Here is a 16,575-nt window from a genome sequence, read left to right as displayed (position 1 = left end):
GTGAGCAGGCCCCGCCCCTGACAAACACCGCAGCCTGCCTGCTCCGTTAGCTCGGCATTAGCGGAGAGGAGAGGACAGAGCGAGCTGCTGGTGTTGACGCTGGCCGGATGGTTAAATCTAACCTACAGACGATTTTGAATAGTCATTGTTTTGTGAGAGAAAAAGAGAGAAACTTATCCGAGATGCCTGTTATTGAGCAATCCAGTAATAAACCTGAAAGTGAAAGGTATGTCGTTGTCGTCGTTGTGAATTGTTATGAGCTAATTTAGCACGCCAGGCTAGGGTTTAAAAACCGCGGCCTAGCGAAGAGATACGGTGTATGTCCTGGAGTGGCTAGCGCTATTCCCCGTGTTGTCTTGTTTACATAACAGCGCTGTTTGTTTCATTTGACGCTTCCAGAAAATACATTGTGAAGCGCGTTTGGATTAATACCTTTTCAGTAAGCGTCTTAAATAAATCACCCTGAAATACAGACGTGTAACTCATTTGTAGGACATTGACTGAACATCGGCGTTCAAGCAAATACACAAAATGTCAACGTCGCTGTTTATCTGTGTTCCAGATAGCTGGCTAAGCTAACGCACAAGCTAATATGTGAAACGCAATAGAAACACGTTAGCTACTAGCTAAGCTAGCCAACGTAACAAGTCGACCTTGCCATTTCTAAAAACGACTTGGCTTCTTGTTTATTTTATCTTGCTTAATGTAAATATATTGAGACATATTTCTTATTTGGTTAAGTGAGTATTTCGGTGTTAATATGAATGTCAGCGCAGACGCAGACTGCTAGCCGCTGTAGCTAACGGCTAGCCGTTATATCACCGATGTTTTCATATTCTCGGTGTCGCGGTGAAAACAATCGGTGGCAATAACACCACAATATTTTGGTTGTACTTAACAGATTAATCAGTTAGCTCATGTGGGAATTACACAGGACGTTAAATATGTATTAGACTATGTATACTTGGTAATCAAACATCGTTGTAAGGGTGACTGAGTTGACAATTGTGGCTTCACGGTTTGTTTTTTTTTCCTCCACATTTTGCCCTCGGGCTCAGATCCAACTTAACCTTGACGTCCTGCAACTTGTCGAAAAGGACCGATCCAGTTTGTTGTTATTAAAATGGGAGCAATCATTCGAGATAGATCAACATTTAAATAACCCATGTGACGTACGTTAATCCAACTCCGTTTTGCATTAACCATTGCGGGGGGATTCACCAGCCAATGGATTCCTGAGACGGCTTGTTTGTTGGTTCACATCCAGTTAAATGTGGGAATTGACTGGAAATGTGAACAGAAGGTTAGATGCCAGGAAATACGCTCATAATTTTGTAACTAGTAAGCGATTAGCCTGGGGGGTGATTACACCTCGGTCGTGCTCCGACATGATCTTGGTCGAGGCTGTTTTCCTCGCTCTAACGTTACACTGTTGTGAAGCAGTCGTAGGAAATTTCCACTGCACTGCGAAGGGGGGTGGTATGGGCACTATTGAGTCCAATGATGACATATTCTACACGAGCTGGTTGTTTGTTCTATAGATGCATTATTATTGTGAGACGTTTCTGTTCGCGGTAACATAATAGACGCTTTTATTAAGGGCTCAAGTGATGGTTATTGTTAAAGATTGTGTATGGAGAGTTTCAGTGAGGTATTTTCAGTCGTTAGTGCCACAAGCTTTTTATTGGAGTTAAGCAAGTTTTGGGAACAATTCCCTCAGAGCTACTGATCCTGTTCTCTTTTTTTGGTATGACGCTGGTATAACAGCATGTTACATTATCTGAGGCACAGACTCTTAAAGAGGTTCTATTTTTCTTGTTGGGTTTTTTCCTTTCCTTTATTCTGTTATAGAGCATTTTTGTCCATGTAAAAGATCTGCAAAGTGAAAAGGCCCAAAGTTGGCGCCAAGGGAAGTTACTCTCTCCCATAGAAAATGCTGCTCTTGCAGTGCCTAAAACACCCTCTGTAACTTTTGTGCATCACTATGTAACAGGCATTATATAAATGTAGATATATTTATGTATATATTTAATAAAATAGATGGCTGTGCCACAGCTTGCTTGTAGCTAAAACAGAGCATTCAAGACACAGTGTGTAAAGGGCTGCTGCAGCGATGCACCGCATAATGTGTTTTTTAAGTATGTAAACCTGTTCTACCATGATCCTACTACCCCCAAATAAAAGAATTAACCAGAGAAAGTAGAATAACATGACCTCACATTATGACACTCTCATAGAGATGAGTTGTCTATTTTACGTGAAATCAATTCACGGCAGTGGTACTCTTATTTAAGCAGAGACTCAAGAGACCATTCGTTCATATGACGAGGACATGACTGTGCATTGCTCTCACCTTTCGACATGTGGATTTCAAAGAATGTTTTTAACTGAACAGATACGTTGATTGAAAGCCTTTTACAAAAAGGTGGTGATGGTTATGGCCATTTAACTTCATCTCTTAATTGGATTTGGTGAGGACCTGTCTTAGTTTATGATCTCAATTGCCTTGCAAGATCAAGCAATGGGTTGTACATTGTATATTGACTTGCTTACCCACAGCGATGGGAGTGACAATGGTTCTCATTTTGTTTTCACACATCTGCTCCACATTTAGCACAGCAGTGGCATTTGCGTAAGAGAGCATCTGTGCATGTCTGAGTGCATGTGCAGCGCTGACGTTTATGGGTTATGTTCCCGATTGGAGCTTTGAGAATAGGCTTACTCTCCACATTGCAAATGTATGCAGCCGCACAAGTGAGCCAAGCTAATTCTATAGAGAACATTGACTGGTGCCTCCATTGAAATGACCAATCGCACTTGTTAAACAGGGTTTTGTCCCACTCTGTTGCAAACTGGAGCAAAGTGGCTAGTGCAGGACCAAAGTAGGGCGAATGGTTAGACAAACAGGCCGCTCATCTGGCAGACTGCTGCTAAGAATCATGTGACAAGCTTAATGCTATCTCACAGAAACCAAGGCAGACTGTAGATCTGTTTTTAGGAAGTTTAGTGTCTCGTCAGATATGAACAGTGAATTTTTCCACAGGGGACAGTGATGAGAATCATGACGTTTTTCTGGAATGGGAAGACTTTGTTTCGGGGGGTTTTAGTAAATTTTTTACTGAGAGTTGACACACATAATTGTGTCATGTTGTCAGTGATTTGGTACACATAAACCGCTCAGACTTCCTGTCAGTCAGTGCCCTCAAATGTTTAACTTTCATCTCATGCAGACGTCTCCCTGAGGTGAGAAAAGTTACCGATTTGATCTGTGCCTCAACCTTAGCAACTGTTTAACAGTGATCTCAGTGATGAGTTACTGAATAGTACGATGCGCGCAAAGCTTGCAGTTTATATTCAGAGATTTGAAGCCGAACCTCCAGTGAATACCCCACTTATGATGGCTCCGTCTGTGTGTGTGTTTATGTCGCCCTACAGTATCTCCAATCCCAGGAGGTGCTCCCGCTGTTGCAGTAACCCGTGTCCGGGGCCTCTGTGGTGCTCCTGATGCCCCTCTCCCACCCCTGAAGATCCCAGGTGGGCGAGGGAATGACCAGCGGGATCGCAATCTTTCAGCTAAGATATTCTATTCTGTAAGTTAAGCTGCTTTTTATATGTATTCTACAGTGAACTGACTTGGTGGGAGTGTGTTTTAGCAGGGTAGACCTACCCTGGGCTAACACTACAGAAAGACAAACGTATCGACAGGAAGAGACAAACACAAAGTTGTGATTGCAATTCAGCATTTCTGAATCTTATCATTCTCTTACTTAAGTTGAGCTGTTGTTGTGCTGCAAAACTGTAAGGTGCCTAATGTTATCTTGATCAGAGTGACAGATCAGTACATTCTGCTAGTTACACTATAAGACCGTTGATCAGAACATCAGTGATAAAGATACGTCTGTGGCACCAGCATTGATGCTTTTATTTATTCATTTCTCCCATTTGGCACAGCTGCAATTGTTTGTCACATGATCAGGCTCAAAATTTCATTTTTCTCATTTCATATTTGGAAATTTTATATTATCCTTTTCAATAGTCAGTCTGTTTTCAACATCTTAACTGCCACATGTACTACACATGAACTTTATTCTTGGTGTCATTTGTGGATGTTTTTTCTTGTGGGTCATACATTTCCTCTCTATTCTCAGGATACTCAGTTGCTGGTTCTTGAGGAGCCTCCCCCTGCCAACAGCAGAGTGCGGTTCTTGCTCTTTGAGCCCCGTCGCTCCGAAGGCAAGCACTGCGTCTGGAGGGCGGCACTGAAAGGAAGGAACCTTTATGTTGAAATCCCCCCTGGAACTTTGCCCGAGGGCAGCAAAGACAGGTCAGTGGGAAAAACAATTTGTCAGTGATTAATTAAAGAAATGTTTGCAGTTTGACTTTTAATGGTGAACTGATGGGAAAAAGAAGATGATAGTTAAATAAAACACATGAATCTGAATGTATTCATTTGTATCAGAGATGAGCTGTCGTATCAAAATAAAACACGTCTTTTCTAAAGTCAAGTTACAGTTCTTACAACTTTAGTTAATGTTTGTTAAAATCTTATTTTAAGCATGGGTATGGGTGACATCGCTGTCCTTGAACCATCATGAATAATTATTTGCTTCTGAAATTCATTAACATCCCTCCTTTAAAACATGAACACTTTTTGTCTGCTCTGTTTCTTTAGTTTTGCCCTTCTGCTGGAATTTGCAGAAGAGCAGCTGCAGGTTGATCACGTCTTCATCTGTTTCCACAAGAACCGTGACGATAGAGGTGAGACTTTTCCTGTCAGGGTTTCATAAAAACTGTTATAGCAACATTTATATTTAAACCACCCGATCGGTTTAGCAGATGTCAGGGAAAATTCTCTCTGAATAAATTTTGTCATTCTTATACAGACGTACAAAGTATTTTTTGTATTTAGTGCCTTGTTATGCATCGTTTAGGAGATCGACCGCACAAACATTCAGTCGCTAGTTTTTATGGCAGATTGTACGGATACTGTTTCAGGTACGCTTCACTCCAAATGCGACCTGTAGATGCAAAGACAGGATGTTCCTACATGGATTTTTTAAAATTGTGTATGGTTGTCCTTCTTCTTCTTTTTGTGTATTTAGATCCCCAGTATTTACAACACGTCAAGACATGAATTAGTTATAGAAAGTTTTGTCTCAGTTGTGTTTTATATCCTGCTCAGTACGTAAGTCTCAGAGATTTACATTGTGTTCTCGTCTTCTCCCCCTTCAGCCTCCCTGCTGCGTACATTCAGTTTCCTGGGCTTTGAGATTGTGAGACCGGGTCATCCCCTTGTCCCCTCCCGCCCTGACGCTTTCTTCATGGCTTACAGCATCGAGCGAGACTCCTCTGACGATGATTAAATGACGCTGAGCAGTTACAAATGTTTGTTGTTCTTATTTCAGTCCATACCCACACATATTTATGATTTCTTTGGAAATGAATATGATCCACCAGATAAATTACAGTTGAGGTTTTCGTGTCACAGGTTCCTTTAGTGTTTGTTTTACCTTTACCTACGATGTGCTGTGTTTCAATGCTATTTGCACTAGGGTAAGATGTTAATATACCAGGAATGTAAAGCAAAACGCCCACATAATATCCGGGCAATGTGTCCTCGCCACTGTATTACTTTCCATGATGTGTAGTGCTGACCTCCTCTTCACTCTCCCCGAACACCCTGATGATCATCTCCACAGTGTAATATTTATGATAAATTCATCATACTTATGTAAGAAGGTGTGTTTCATAGTGATTATCATTTGATTCTCCTGTTTATATTGATTTTTTTTAACGTGTGCATGATTTTCATTTGATTCTTTGATTCACTTGATAGATATCTGCATGTTGTAACTGTACTAAATAAAGTGCTCACCTTAGAGAGTGACATCTGTCGTTTTTGTCTCAGCATGTAAGGATTAAGGTGTCAGTATACTTGCAAGGAACAAGGCCATATGATGTGTTGTGTGACGTGTATAAAAAGGTTTTCACGCTTTAAGTATGGCTGCATGTTAATGGTAAAAAAAATAAAAAAATCCTGTGGTGAAATTGTTAAAAAAAAAAAACAAAAAAAAACATTTTAATTGAAAAACCCATTAAAATCATGATGATGTGAAATTTGTTGGGTTTGTACCAAACTTAGATCTGAAGAACAAGACCTCCACAGCACCATGGTACATTACAGATGTTCTGTCACACATTTACCTTTCAAAAAAATTGTATCTTCATGTGGGTTAGGTTTTTTTTTTTTGGGTTATTTAAATTAAGTCTTCAGCCCTAGCTTGAGGCCGGGGCTAGTATGAGGAGGGCCAAGTCTGCCAAAATCTCAAATGAATAAATATCTCAATAGATAAATATGCAATTATGCACACCAAAAATTATGTAAAAAATACATGTAAACACCTATTTATATATTATAACAATTGCTCTTATTGTTGCCTCTATTTACCTAGTTTACCCAATTTCATGTCCCATTCAAGTTATTTTATTCACGTATATGAGTATTTTCTCTCTTTATTTGTATATATGTATTTGTATATGTATTATATGAATTTCTAATGTGTTTTATTTATACATATATACTTATAAATTATGTATTATTTTAAAATTTGACCCTAATTCATTTACATGTTTTTTACATTTCTGCATCATTATGCAAACGTCACCGAAAGTGTGTCATGGGGTCAACGTTCTCACCTCTGTTAGTTTCAGCCCATCGTACAACTAGTCCGGAACAAAAAAAACCCAAACGTGTGAAGAACGAAAACAGAAATCGTGTGAAGTTCAAACCTCACCTTACTTTCACACTTCTGTGCATGCATGTCGGCACTATTGTCCATTTGATAGTGACTCCTAATAGGTGTGAAAAGCATGTCCTCTGATGCACGTGGAGACCTGCAGTGGCCCACTATTTTTTTCACCTTCACCAACATCCTACAGTTGTGTCGGCGGGGACTAATAAGCACCGTAACCTTAGCACACATTATTTAGGCGGTAGGTGTCTTACAGCCCTCAAAACCTGTTTTCAAGTTTTTATAGCATAACAGTTCATAGAAAAAGTAAGCAAAGGTCATTTTTATTAAGAGTTTAACAGTCAAAAACCGTACAAGTACAGTATTTCCCCCTGAACTGTGAAGTGCTGTCGACTATCCATTCACATCTGATTTAAATGTTACTAAATCCTGATTGGTGGATGGAAGAATTTAACTTCATCTTTTTCTGAGTGAGTGCTGCCCACTTCAGACTGGCAAGCACAGCGAATAACAGAAATCTCTTGTGACGTAATCAATGGCATTAAATATTTTGTACAAGATTAGCTGATTGACAAAATTAGTTTTCAAGGACTTACAATGTTACATTATCAAAGCAAGATGTGGAATCATTTAAAGTGCAGCATTTTGTTGTGTTAACTTCACAGAATGAAAAGCAGTCAGCTAACATCTTAATATTTGGGAAATCATACACGTCAGTAGTGTATTTCTGATGCAGGCTGACAAGTTTACAACCTGCTGTGCTGGACCGCAAACATCCAGGAGTTTTCACAGGAATGATTTCATTTCTACGGTAAATGTCAGTCCACGTTCAGAGCGAGCCACAGCTGACTGGTCGCACTCACGACTGTCTCTGGGTCAGCGAATGACAGGAACTTCAGGCACATGCAGTCCTCCCAATCCACAGCAGACTGATCCTGGACCAGCCCTCTCTCTGCCAACTTCATCACCAGCAGGGCTCGCTTGACTGCCAGCCAGTTGTGTACGGCGGTGGTCATAGGGCGTCTGCGGTCAAAGAGCTGGACACGTGGCCCCCAGAGGAGCACCTGAAACATGGCCACCGTGTCGGCCATCTGAGGCCCGCTGCTCTCACTCTGGAGCAGAGAGGCCAGATGAAGAAGCCCGACTCGGTACGGGGACTTGGACTGAGTTGAGTCCAGAGATGTCAGGCTCTCCTGTGAATGGAGGCAGTATTTTATTAAGGCCCCAATCTGGGATTTAATGTGGATGAAGGGGTGAGGTACAGGGAGAGCAGACGATTGCGGCGTTAACACCACACGAGGGGAACCAAGCGTCCTCCATAACGTCAGGATCTTTCCTTTTCTCTCCATCTTTTCCCAATCCATTGCCTCCTTCTGAGAAGCGTCCTGTCCCTGCTTGTTTCCTGCCTCTTTCTTCTCTGTGTTGGGCCACACTAAAAAGATCTCCAGGGGTCTGAGCTCAGGTGCAGAGGCACTGATATTGTACAGATGCAGTGAGCCCGTTAATACCTGCAGCAGCAGAACACACACCTGTCTGTCGTAATCCAAACAATCTGTGCTCTGCAGCGAGATGCTATACTGAACAAAGTCCTCCAGAGTGGCGCGTGGCAGGTCTCTCTCAATGCTCACCGACTGACCCTTCTGGAGGAGAGACTGAACCGAAGGCAGATTATTGCTCTCACTGCTGCCTCCCCCTGGTGCTGTGGCAGTGATGCAGCCTGGTTGAGTTTGTGTGAGACTGGAATCATTCCTGCTCAGTTGGAAACGAGCGATAACATCTTGCACGTTGACGTGTGATGGCTGGCGTTTGGTGTGAGCCGAGGCAGCGTCATCGGTCTGCTTGTGTACCTGCACAGAAAGACAGAGAACGGTTCATGAAGTTCATGAAACCAAACTCATTTTCAAGAAACCCTTGCATTGCAACAACGTGTTCAATATGAGGAAAAAAAAAATATCTAGCCTTCCTGTTGCAGCTGTGTCACCTGATGACAGTTCAGAGGAAGTGTTTCTAGCACCGCAAGTCAGAGTCACAGTTGGCAACGTGATAAAGATCGTGTTTGTACGGTTGCCGTGTGCAACATGAACACCACACTTTCTTTGTCTTGCACACGGTTTCAACTACACCGGAGCACAGTATACAACAGAAAACACTTTGGACTTCATGCATTATCACACAGAACATACTGTTGCATTACCCTTAAACCAAGAACCCTCCCTGGGAGCTTGGGGCTGTGCAGACTGTAGTAAACGGCGTCTCCAATGTGCTTTGGCTCGCTGCCCTCACACAGCAGGAAATCCTGAGGCTGGTATGAGCTGGCGTCTCTCTCTGCGGCCTCACCCTGCAGCAGGATCCCAGCATCCACGCTCTGTGCCATGCTTCTCAGGAAGAGGAGATGGCGATGCTGAATCCCCTGGAAGACAGCCCTCTGGTCGTCGAAGCTGCTGAAGAGGTAGGGCAGGTGTTCGTCTGGGGTGTCAAAAGACAGCTGGGAGAAGGCCAGTAAGGGCCCAGGACTGCCTGTGACTGCTTGGAACTCTTCCATCTCCTCGTGGAAATAGGTGTCGGGTATTGGTGCCAGCATGTACAGGGGGTTGTCAAAGTTATGAGGTTGTCTTGGAGAAAATGGAGTCAGTGGAGACTGTGGAGGTGCACTGAAGCCCGGGAGGGAGAGGGTGCGAGCTAACTTCTTCCTTGGAACGGGCGGTGGGGTGCCATCAGAGAAGAATCTCACCTGGTGCTGGGAGGGATCTGAGCAACACAGTGAGAGGGATTCAGTTTGGAGCAGGAGCAATGAGCCTGCAACACTTTGGAGTCATCAGTGGTTTGCCAAGTCACTGTCTGAATATCATTTGTTACTGAAAGTAAGAGTTTCAGACGGTTATTTCCTCTTTTTCAGTTCTCACGCGAAACACGAACCGTGTAGAGTGAACCACCCATTATAGTATAATTATGTCCTTTCCCATTGCACTGACTCGGCATACACTAGCTTTTCGAGTTGTTTTGAGTACATGCGATGTCTTTCCATCGCTTGACCTCACCTCATCAGTCTGCAGACCTACCGTAGCGCTGGTGTATGGGGCACTGGGCTGCATGACAATCAGTGGGCTCAGGGAAGACGTCGTTGTATGCGTAGTTTTGATGCTGGAATCCAACAGGGCTGAGTATAACACAGTCAGACTCCACACTGGCGCGACTCCTGTGTGAGAGCGCACACACACACACACACACACACACACACACACACACACACAAAAAAACCCACAAGTCTTTACCCTTCTAGCATGAATATATGCACAGTGCATCACCAGACTGCAACTATTCTCGTGTGGAAAGTTTGTGTCTGCAACAAGTGTCCCTGAAAGTTTGAACAAGATTTGTTTGTGCATGTTTTTAAATGATTTCAACTGTACTTAAAATACCCGTGCAATCCACTTGTGTCCCAAACATTTAGGATCTTTTGGTAAAGAATTTGTAACAATCATTAGCTTCGAATGTGATCTATGAAACACGGTCAAAATATCATGTCTGTTGGTCTTACCTGTGCTGTTTGACGGGCAGCGCTGGTGGCTGTTCCTCCGCTCGGCTCACAGGACCAGAAGCCATCAGCAGTCTACAAAGTTTACACCGCCTCAACCCTGCTCCTCCACCGCTCTCACAGCTCACTGCCGTCACAGAGCAACAGTGTCTGTGAGGCTCACAGGTGTCTAACTCAGCGCCTCTCTGAAAGACGTCCCATCTGCATCAGTCACTCCCCCTCTCACTTCTCTTCTCGGTCCGCGTAGTTGCATGTTTTTCTCGTGAGTTTTCTGCTCTCATTATCATTTGCACTAATCGTCAGGGCTTGAGGTTGGGACCGGAAAAAGTTGTGTCTTGTTATGAGGGCAAAACTGCTCTCTGAGCTAACCTCAACTTGACAGAATGGGGAAGAGCAGTTGCAGCAGAGCCCCCATTCTCCTGCGATATGCACACTTGTTTCTCTCTTTTCTCTCAGTTGCAGATGATCTACATTCGCTATGAGAGGCCTCAGCGTGAACCTTTCTCTTTGGGATGATGCAGTTTGAGGCTTTACGCGTGCAATGCCCACTTCAGAGCCTGGTGCTTGCTTGTTAGAGCTCTTGCTTTCACTGACTTAAAGGGAAGGTAGAATGTTTGAGCAGCTACCAGACAGGTGGTTTATGATATCCAGATCTCGCACAACTGGGACATTTTGAACAAATATTTATGGTCAGACAGCTCTTGAAGCTCTCTGTGCCTTATAAATGATGACATGGAAAGGAATATTTCTTTTAGGGAGCATCACACAATGTGACAGACATCAAAGCTGTGGACTTGAGGAAAGCAGAAGCAAACTTAGTAACTTGTTTTGTAATAATCATAAAAAAGAAAAACTGACAGGTGTCTTGCTCAATGACGCTTCAGCAATGCATGCTTGTTTAGAAACACTGTAATGAGACGAGCTGGAGGCCAGTATGGTGATAGTTTTGATGTCAGAAGTCAGATAATCAGGATTGGCTGTTATTTACAACCAAACTAAACTCGGACACCACATGCTAGCGGCTCTGTGAGGCTGTATTAGGGTACAGCAGTTATTTGCGCTACATGCTAACAATAGCATGCTAATTTGCTTAAAATGACAATGCTTATATTCTGATGTTTGGCAGGCTTAATGTTCATTCAGCCAATTGGTTTCACATTAGTGTCTACTCAGCAATAAACACAGTACAGCTGAAAAAATATGACAGGTAAAAACTTTGACCTGACGATGGCGCTAGAATTTCATCCATAGTGCTTGTCGTTTCTGTTGCCGATCAATCTGGAATCGGTGAAATGATAGCAATTAATCAGATTCCCTGTTTTTATAGGACTTGCAACATGAACCAGAGCTGGGTAACATTATCCCAGCGTCTGAATGACGTCAGAGAGAAATGGCAGCCATGCGGATATGTGGTAACTGGATTCATCCTCTGGGGAGCATGAATGTCTGTACAATTTTCATGGCAGTCCGTCCTGCAGTTGTTGAGATATTCTACTCTGGACCAAAGCGATGGACTGATCAGCATTTCCACCACAAGAAAACAAATGCTATTATAAATGCATGTGTGGAGAGGCAGCCTACAAATCACCTTGACCATAAATAACAATGTGCATCAACACAAAGAAAATGAGGTCTCACGCCACAATGCCACTGAGGAAAAACCATATCAGTATCAAAAACTGCCCATAGTGACCAATTTTGGATGCATGCAGTGCCAATGTATGCATGTTACTATATTGTAATATCTGAGTGCAGTCATTATTCATGCTTTCGTGCGACCTAGAGTGTGTTCTTGAGGCAGAGTGTGTGCTGCTGACGTACTCCTGTCCCACGATGCGTCACATGTCCAAGGGCCTGTTGCCTCTCAAACTGTTCTTCAGTATGATTTCTGTTATATTTAGCTTGTAACAGTCACCATCTCATTTAAAAACATGATGCTGCTGTGGAAACACGCTGTGGCCGACAATGATGTGAACACCAGCGTATTACCACATGTACAACAGCCTAATTAGGAGCTGGAAAAGGAGCTTGTGCATGTGGCTGGTCAAACACTGCTGCCGCCTGCATGATGGACAGACATATCAAATATATTGAGAAATGTTCCTCACCTGAATGTAACTTACAGATGAATTTGGGGATAAAGCATGGCGTATGGGACCGGACGCTTGTCCTGTTCTGCATGTTTCCTGTCTGTGCGTGTTCAAACTTAAATCATCAACCTTATTTTAATTAGGGTATTCCTGCTTCCTATATTTTGCAGCCAAAACTGAAACTTAGTGCTAGACCATCGGAAAAATAAATTGCATAAACATCTATGTACATCTTTGAATTTCACTGTATTTATCTATACCGCCACCAAGAAGGTTATGTTTTCAACTGTGTCTGTCTGTTTGTTGGTTTGTCATCAGGATTACACAAAAACTACTTAACAGATTTCCGTGAAACTTGGATGGAGGACGGATCTTGGCCCAGAATAGGCCCCATTAACTTTTGGCGCCGGTGCAGATGAAGGGACGGATCTAGGGATTACTTTCTCACTGTCTTTAGACGCTTTCATTAATTTTTCAGGGAATAATGCATGAATAAAAAATCTGGCATATTTAGTTGGCTGGTGTCTATGAGTGAGTAGAATTTGATAAGGATCATACAGCTGGTGAGCGATAATTATGGTGAAGCAGTGATGGGAGGTACACAATAAGAGTTTGATTTTGGATTAAGCTTTGTTGAATCAAAAGGGAGTGTTGGGCTGTTGTGGAGATATCTACTGAGTTCCGTTCTATTTTGGTGGAACAGGCCCTACTTTGGGGCGCCCTGCTATAAAGTGACTGAATTACTCGAACGAAAGTGGAAACCCATATTTCCCTCAGAGCATTCATGTAGAAGAACTTATGTCATGCATCTAAACAAAAAAAAAAAAAAAAAAAGGGGGAGTGATTATAAATTTAGATCACCGTGATCTATTCTTCTACTCGGGGACTAACTTTCGTATTATCCTCACCCTCTGCATAGAGCAGATTGATCTGCATCATAATGATATTTACCCACTAAATATTCATGTGTGGGAGAGTTGAGTACGTAGGCTATAAGGATGCATTTGTGGACCATCATTAAGGACCTCTCCACTGGAGCTCTTCATATGCTAAGGAGAGCGGCTTAGTTTCTCTGCCTGAGGGACACATCAGCACACACTGGATACTGCAGGACAGGCAGTTCAGGGTTACTGTGGGAACAATAAAGATGAATTCAACCGGGGGCGGAAGAGGAGCAGACAGCTGGCGAGGGAGTGATATTTAAGATCATGAAAGCGGTCGAGGAATTCATTAACCTTAACCACAAGACCGATGTGAAGTTTTCTCTCTGCTCTTAAATATGACCCTCTACACAACAGACAGGAACATTCAAATACAATATGACTTTGAAAGACTTGAACATAAGACACAAGATATGGCAGCAGTCTGTTTATGTTGGTTTATTTTTTTTTTAGTGACATGAACTGTTACATTTTTGTCATCACAAGAGAAAGATTGTTTCTTAAGTTGGATTGGACATTTTGCGTTGTTGCATATGAGGGATGTCATCTTCCTAACGGCGGGAGGTGAAGTGTTTCTTGATAACCTCGTAGAAGCGTCGTTTGCACTTGCTGTCTGGGTGTCTTGGTGTTGAGGAGGATGAAACTGCAGCGTTGTTGGAGGAGGCAGCAGAAGCGTCTATCGCTGCCTTTACTGACCCATTACTCTGTGAGCCGTTTGAGTCTTTAGACGGCCCCTTCTTGTTCCCCGACAGGCGAGAGTTGCCTTTGTTTGTGTCTACTGTCCTCGTACCTGGAGCTTTGCTAAGACAGCTTGCAGTCTCTTCGTCCCTGTTTAAGCGCCGCAGCCCAGCTTGGCAGAGAAGAGCCTCCTCACTCGCCATCTGTGGGCTCTGGCTCAAAGTGATGAAGCCATACGGAGTTGTGACTTTGGTTAGGTGCGGCAGAGAGAAGGCGGCTCTGCTGGCAGGGTCCAGGCAGTGCTGGGCCTCGGTGTAGGAGCGAGGATAGGACCCCTCCCTCTGAGGAAGAGATCTTCTCTGGGTAAAGGGGTCTGAGACGCTCCGCTCAGCCCTGCGGTCCGACAGAACCAAACCAAAGCCTGAGGATGATGTGGATGATGAGAGCGTAGAGCAGGCTGGAGAAGCATACGGAGATGGAGATGGCTCGGGCTCAGTCGAAGAACTCCCTAAGCCTTCCTCTGACTCTGCATAATCCTCTTCTGTCTCTTTGTCCAATGATCTTAAGCTGTTCTGCACAGACAGACTCGGTATAGTGAACTGTGGGATGCTGTCAGGTGTCAGGATATTTGGGCAAAGGTTATCTCGGCTTGTCTGAAAGTCCGATCCTATTGAACACCCGAGGGACTTTGCACTGCTGGTGGCCCACAGGAGTGCACGGATCCCTGCGCTGCTGTGCCTGCGTGATAAGTAGAAATCATCGGACTCTTTGGTTCTACTGCAGACGGCTCCAATGCTGAACGTCCGTGTGACCGAGTTCTTATCCATCACTGGATGTCTTTCGATTACTTTGCACACAAGACCGACAAAAAGGGAGCGATGACTGGCAGCTTTTATACTTCTCTACTTCTCCACTACCGCCACCAAATGCATCAACAGATGCGTACATGTGACGAAAGCCAGAGGCGGAAATGGTTACCAATTCGGGAACTCAAGTATGGGAGCATAATAAACAGCCTCTCTCTTAAACCTCTTCATATGCTAAGGAGCAGACAGAGGTGCAGCATCTCCCTGAATCTCAGAGCCAATGTGGTTACATGACAGATGCAGCCTGAATTTCATCCATGTCGCTTTCACCCATTTCATGGTTCAATGGTTTCAGGCTGCTTTTCTATTTGTCAGGAACTGTTGACTTTCTTCAGTAACAATCAATCTTCTGGTCATTTTCTCTAAAAAATGTCTGAAAATTATGAATAATTTCCATCGTCCCTTCCTAAAGCCAAAGATAATACTGTCTTAAAATTGTTTGATTTGTCCCACCAACTTCCCAGAGATATTTAATATAATCAACACTTTGGCTTCCATTCACTGTCAAGAAACAAATCTACACTTGTGAGAAGCTAAGACTCAGGAGAGTTTGCCATTTTCCTTTAAGATGAATCTTACATTCTCTCTGTAAGAATTTGAGACCTTATTACACATGAGTTCTCACAAACATTATAGGTTAATTTGGAACAAATGTTAATTAATGTCAAATAAAGAGTTGAGGCCTACAATCAAATGAAAGGCTACAGGCTACCAAATGCTTGTACAGTACCCTACAGATCTCTGCACATCAAAATGGTGGTTTTGTGCACTATATATTATATATTATGCAAGTTGTCTACATTTTGTTTGATCAATATCATATGAGGACTAAGTGCTGAAATGTCAAGATTACTTATTAATTTGTCCCTCTGGAAATGTAGTGGACATGAAGGAGCCGCATAAAAAATACATACACTTGGTGCAGTAACAGACAGTGTCAGCATGTTTAAAGGACCATACCAGTGTTACTACAAGTCACTGTCTACTGTCAGCTTGTTTGAGTTAAATTTAACTTTAAATATGGACAACTGACTAAAATGTTATTGTATACAATATAATAAGTGTATATTATTCTGTCATGGAGTATATTATATATATATGGAGTTCATTGCTAAAAGAAAGGAGAGAAGACTCACTGCAGGCAGGCTGTGTTATTGGAAGGTCGCTGGCTCGATTCCCCTGGTCTGCATGTCGAATTGTCCTTGGGCAAGATGCTGAACCCCAAACTGCCAACTGTGCTGGTTGGCAGCCACCGCCATCAGTGACTGAATGTATATATGAATGACTGTAAGTCACTTTGGAGAACAGGCAGAAAACAGCATAGACCAGCAGCAAAACACAACATATGCTGGTTGACTGGTCACTAGCAAGACCAGCATATGTGGTGTTTTGGTGCTGGTCTATGCTGGTTTTCCCAGCAGGGATGCCCTTAATGTAAACATTATTGCATATTTTTTTGTCTCAATGATTTTTTTTTTATTATTAGTACTTAAATTAATATAAACTGCTTAATATAAAAATGATTTATCAAAACAGTTAAATGTAAATGTTCATGGTTTACATTCAGCATCCACAGTTTTCACCTCTAGACCAGCCACATCCAATATGGCGGACACATTCAACGTCTATGGTCACGTGACCACTTCTTCTTCTTCTTCTTCTTCCTCTGACGCAGGTTAATTGGTGGGACTTGTTCATTGGTCCGCTCTGATT

At 42.9% G+C, this 16,575-nt stretch overlaps 2 protein-coding genes across 2 annotated transcripts; one reads left to right on the top strand and one right to left on the bottom strand.

The window, feature by feature from the left end:
* The first annotated feature begins 37 nt into the window (after nt 1-37).
* oaz1a (ornithine decarboxylase antizyme 1a) lies at nt 38-5,887 on the top strand. Its single transcript, XM_037115078.1, is given in 6 exon segments — nt 38-226; nt 3,436-3,502; nt 3,504-3,590; nt 4,149-4,324; nt 4,673-4,758; nt 5,233-5,887. Coding segments are annotated over 6 exon segments (666 nt in total). The 5' UTR covers nt 38-107; the 3' UTR covers nt 5,364-5,887.
* A 1,185-nt stretch (nt 5,888-7,072) lies between these two features.
* peak3 (PEAK family member 3) lies at nt 7,073-16,050 on the bottom strand. The gene is made up of 5 exons (XM_037115969.1): nt 15,999-16,050; nt 10,291-10,414; nt 9,812-9,948; nt 8,947-9,500; nt 7,073-8,599 (listed from the first exon to the last, which is right to left on the bottom strand). Coding segments are annotated over exons 1-5 (1,845 nt in total). The 5' UTR covers nt 16,000-16,050; the 3' UTR covers nt 7,073-7,570.
* Nucleotides 16,051-16,575: the final 525 nt, after the last annotated feature.

Source organism: Acanthopagrus latus, chromosome 11, assembly GCF_904848185.1.
Source record: "Acanthopagrus latus isolate v.2019 chromosome 11, fAcaLat1.1, whole genome shotgun sequence".
Classification (NCBI taxonomy): domain Eukaryota; kingdom Metazoa; phylum Chordata; class Actinopteri; order Spariformes; family Sparidae; genus Acanthopagrus; species Acanthopagrus latus.
This window is presented reverse-complemented; position numbering and strand designations above follow the sequence as displayed.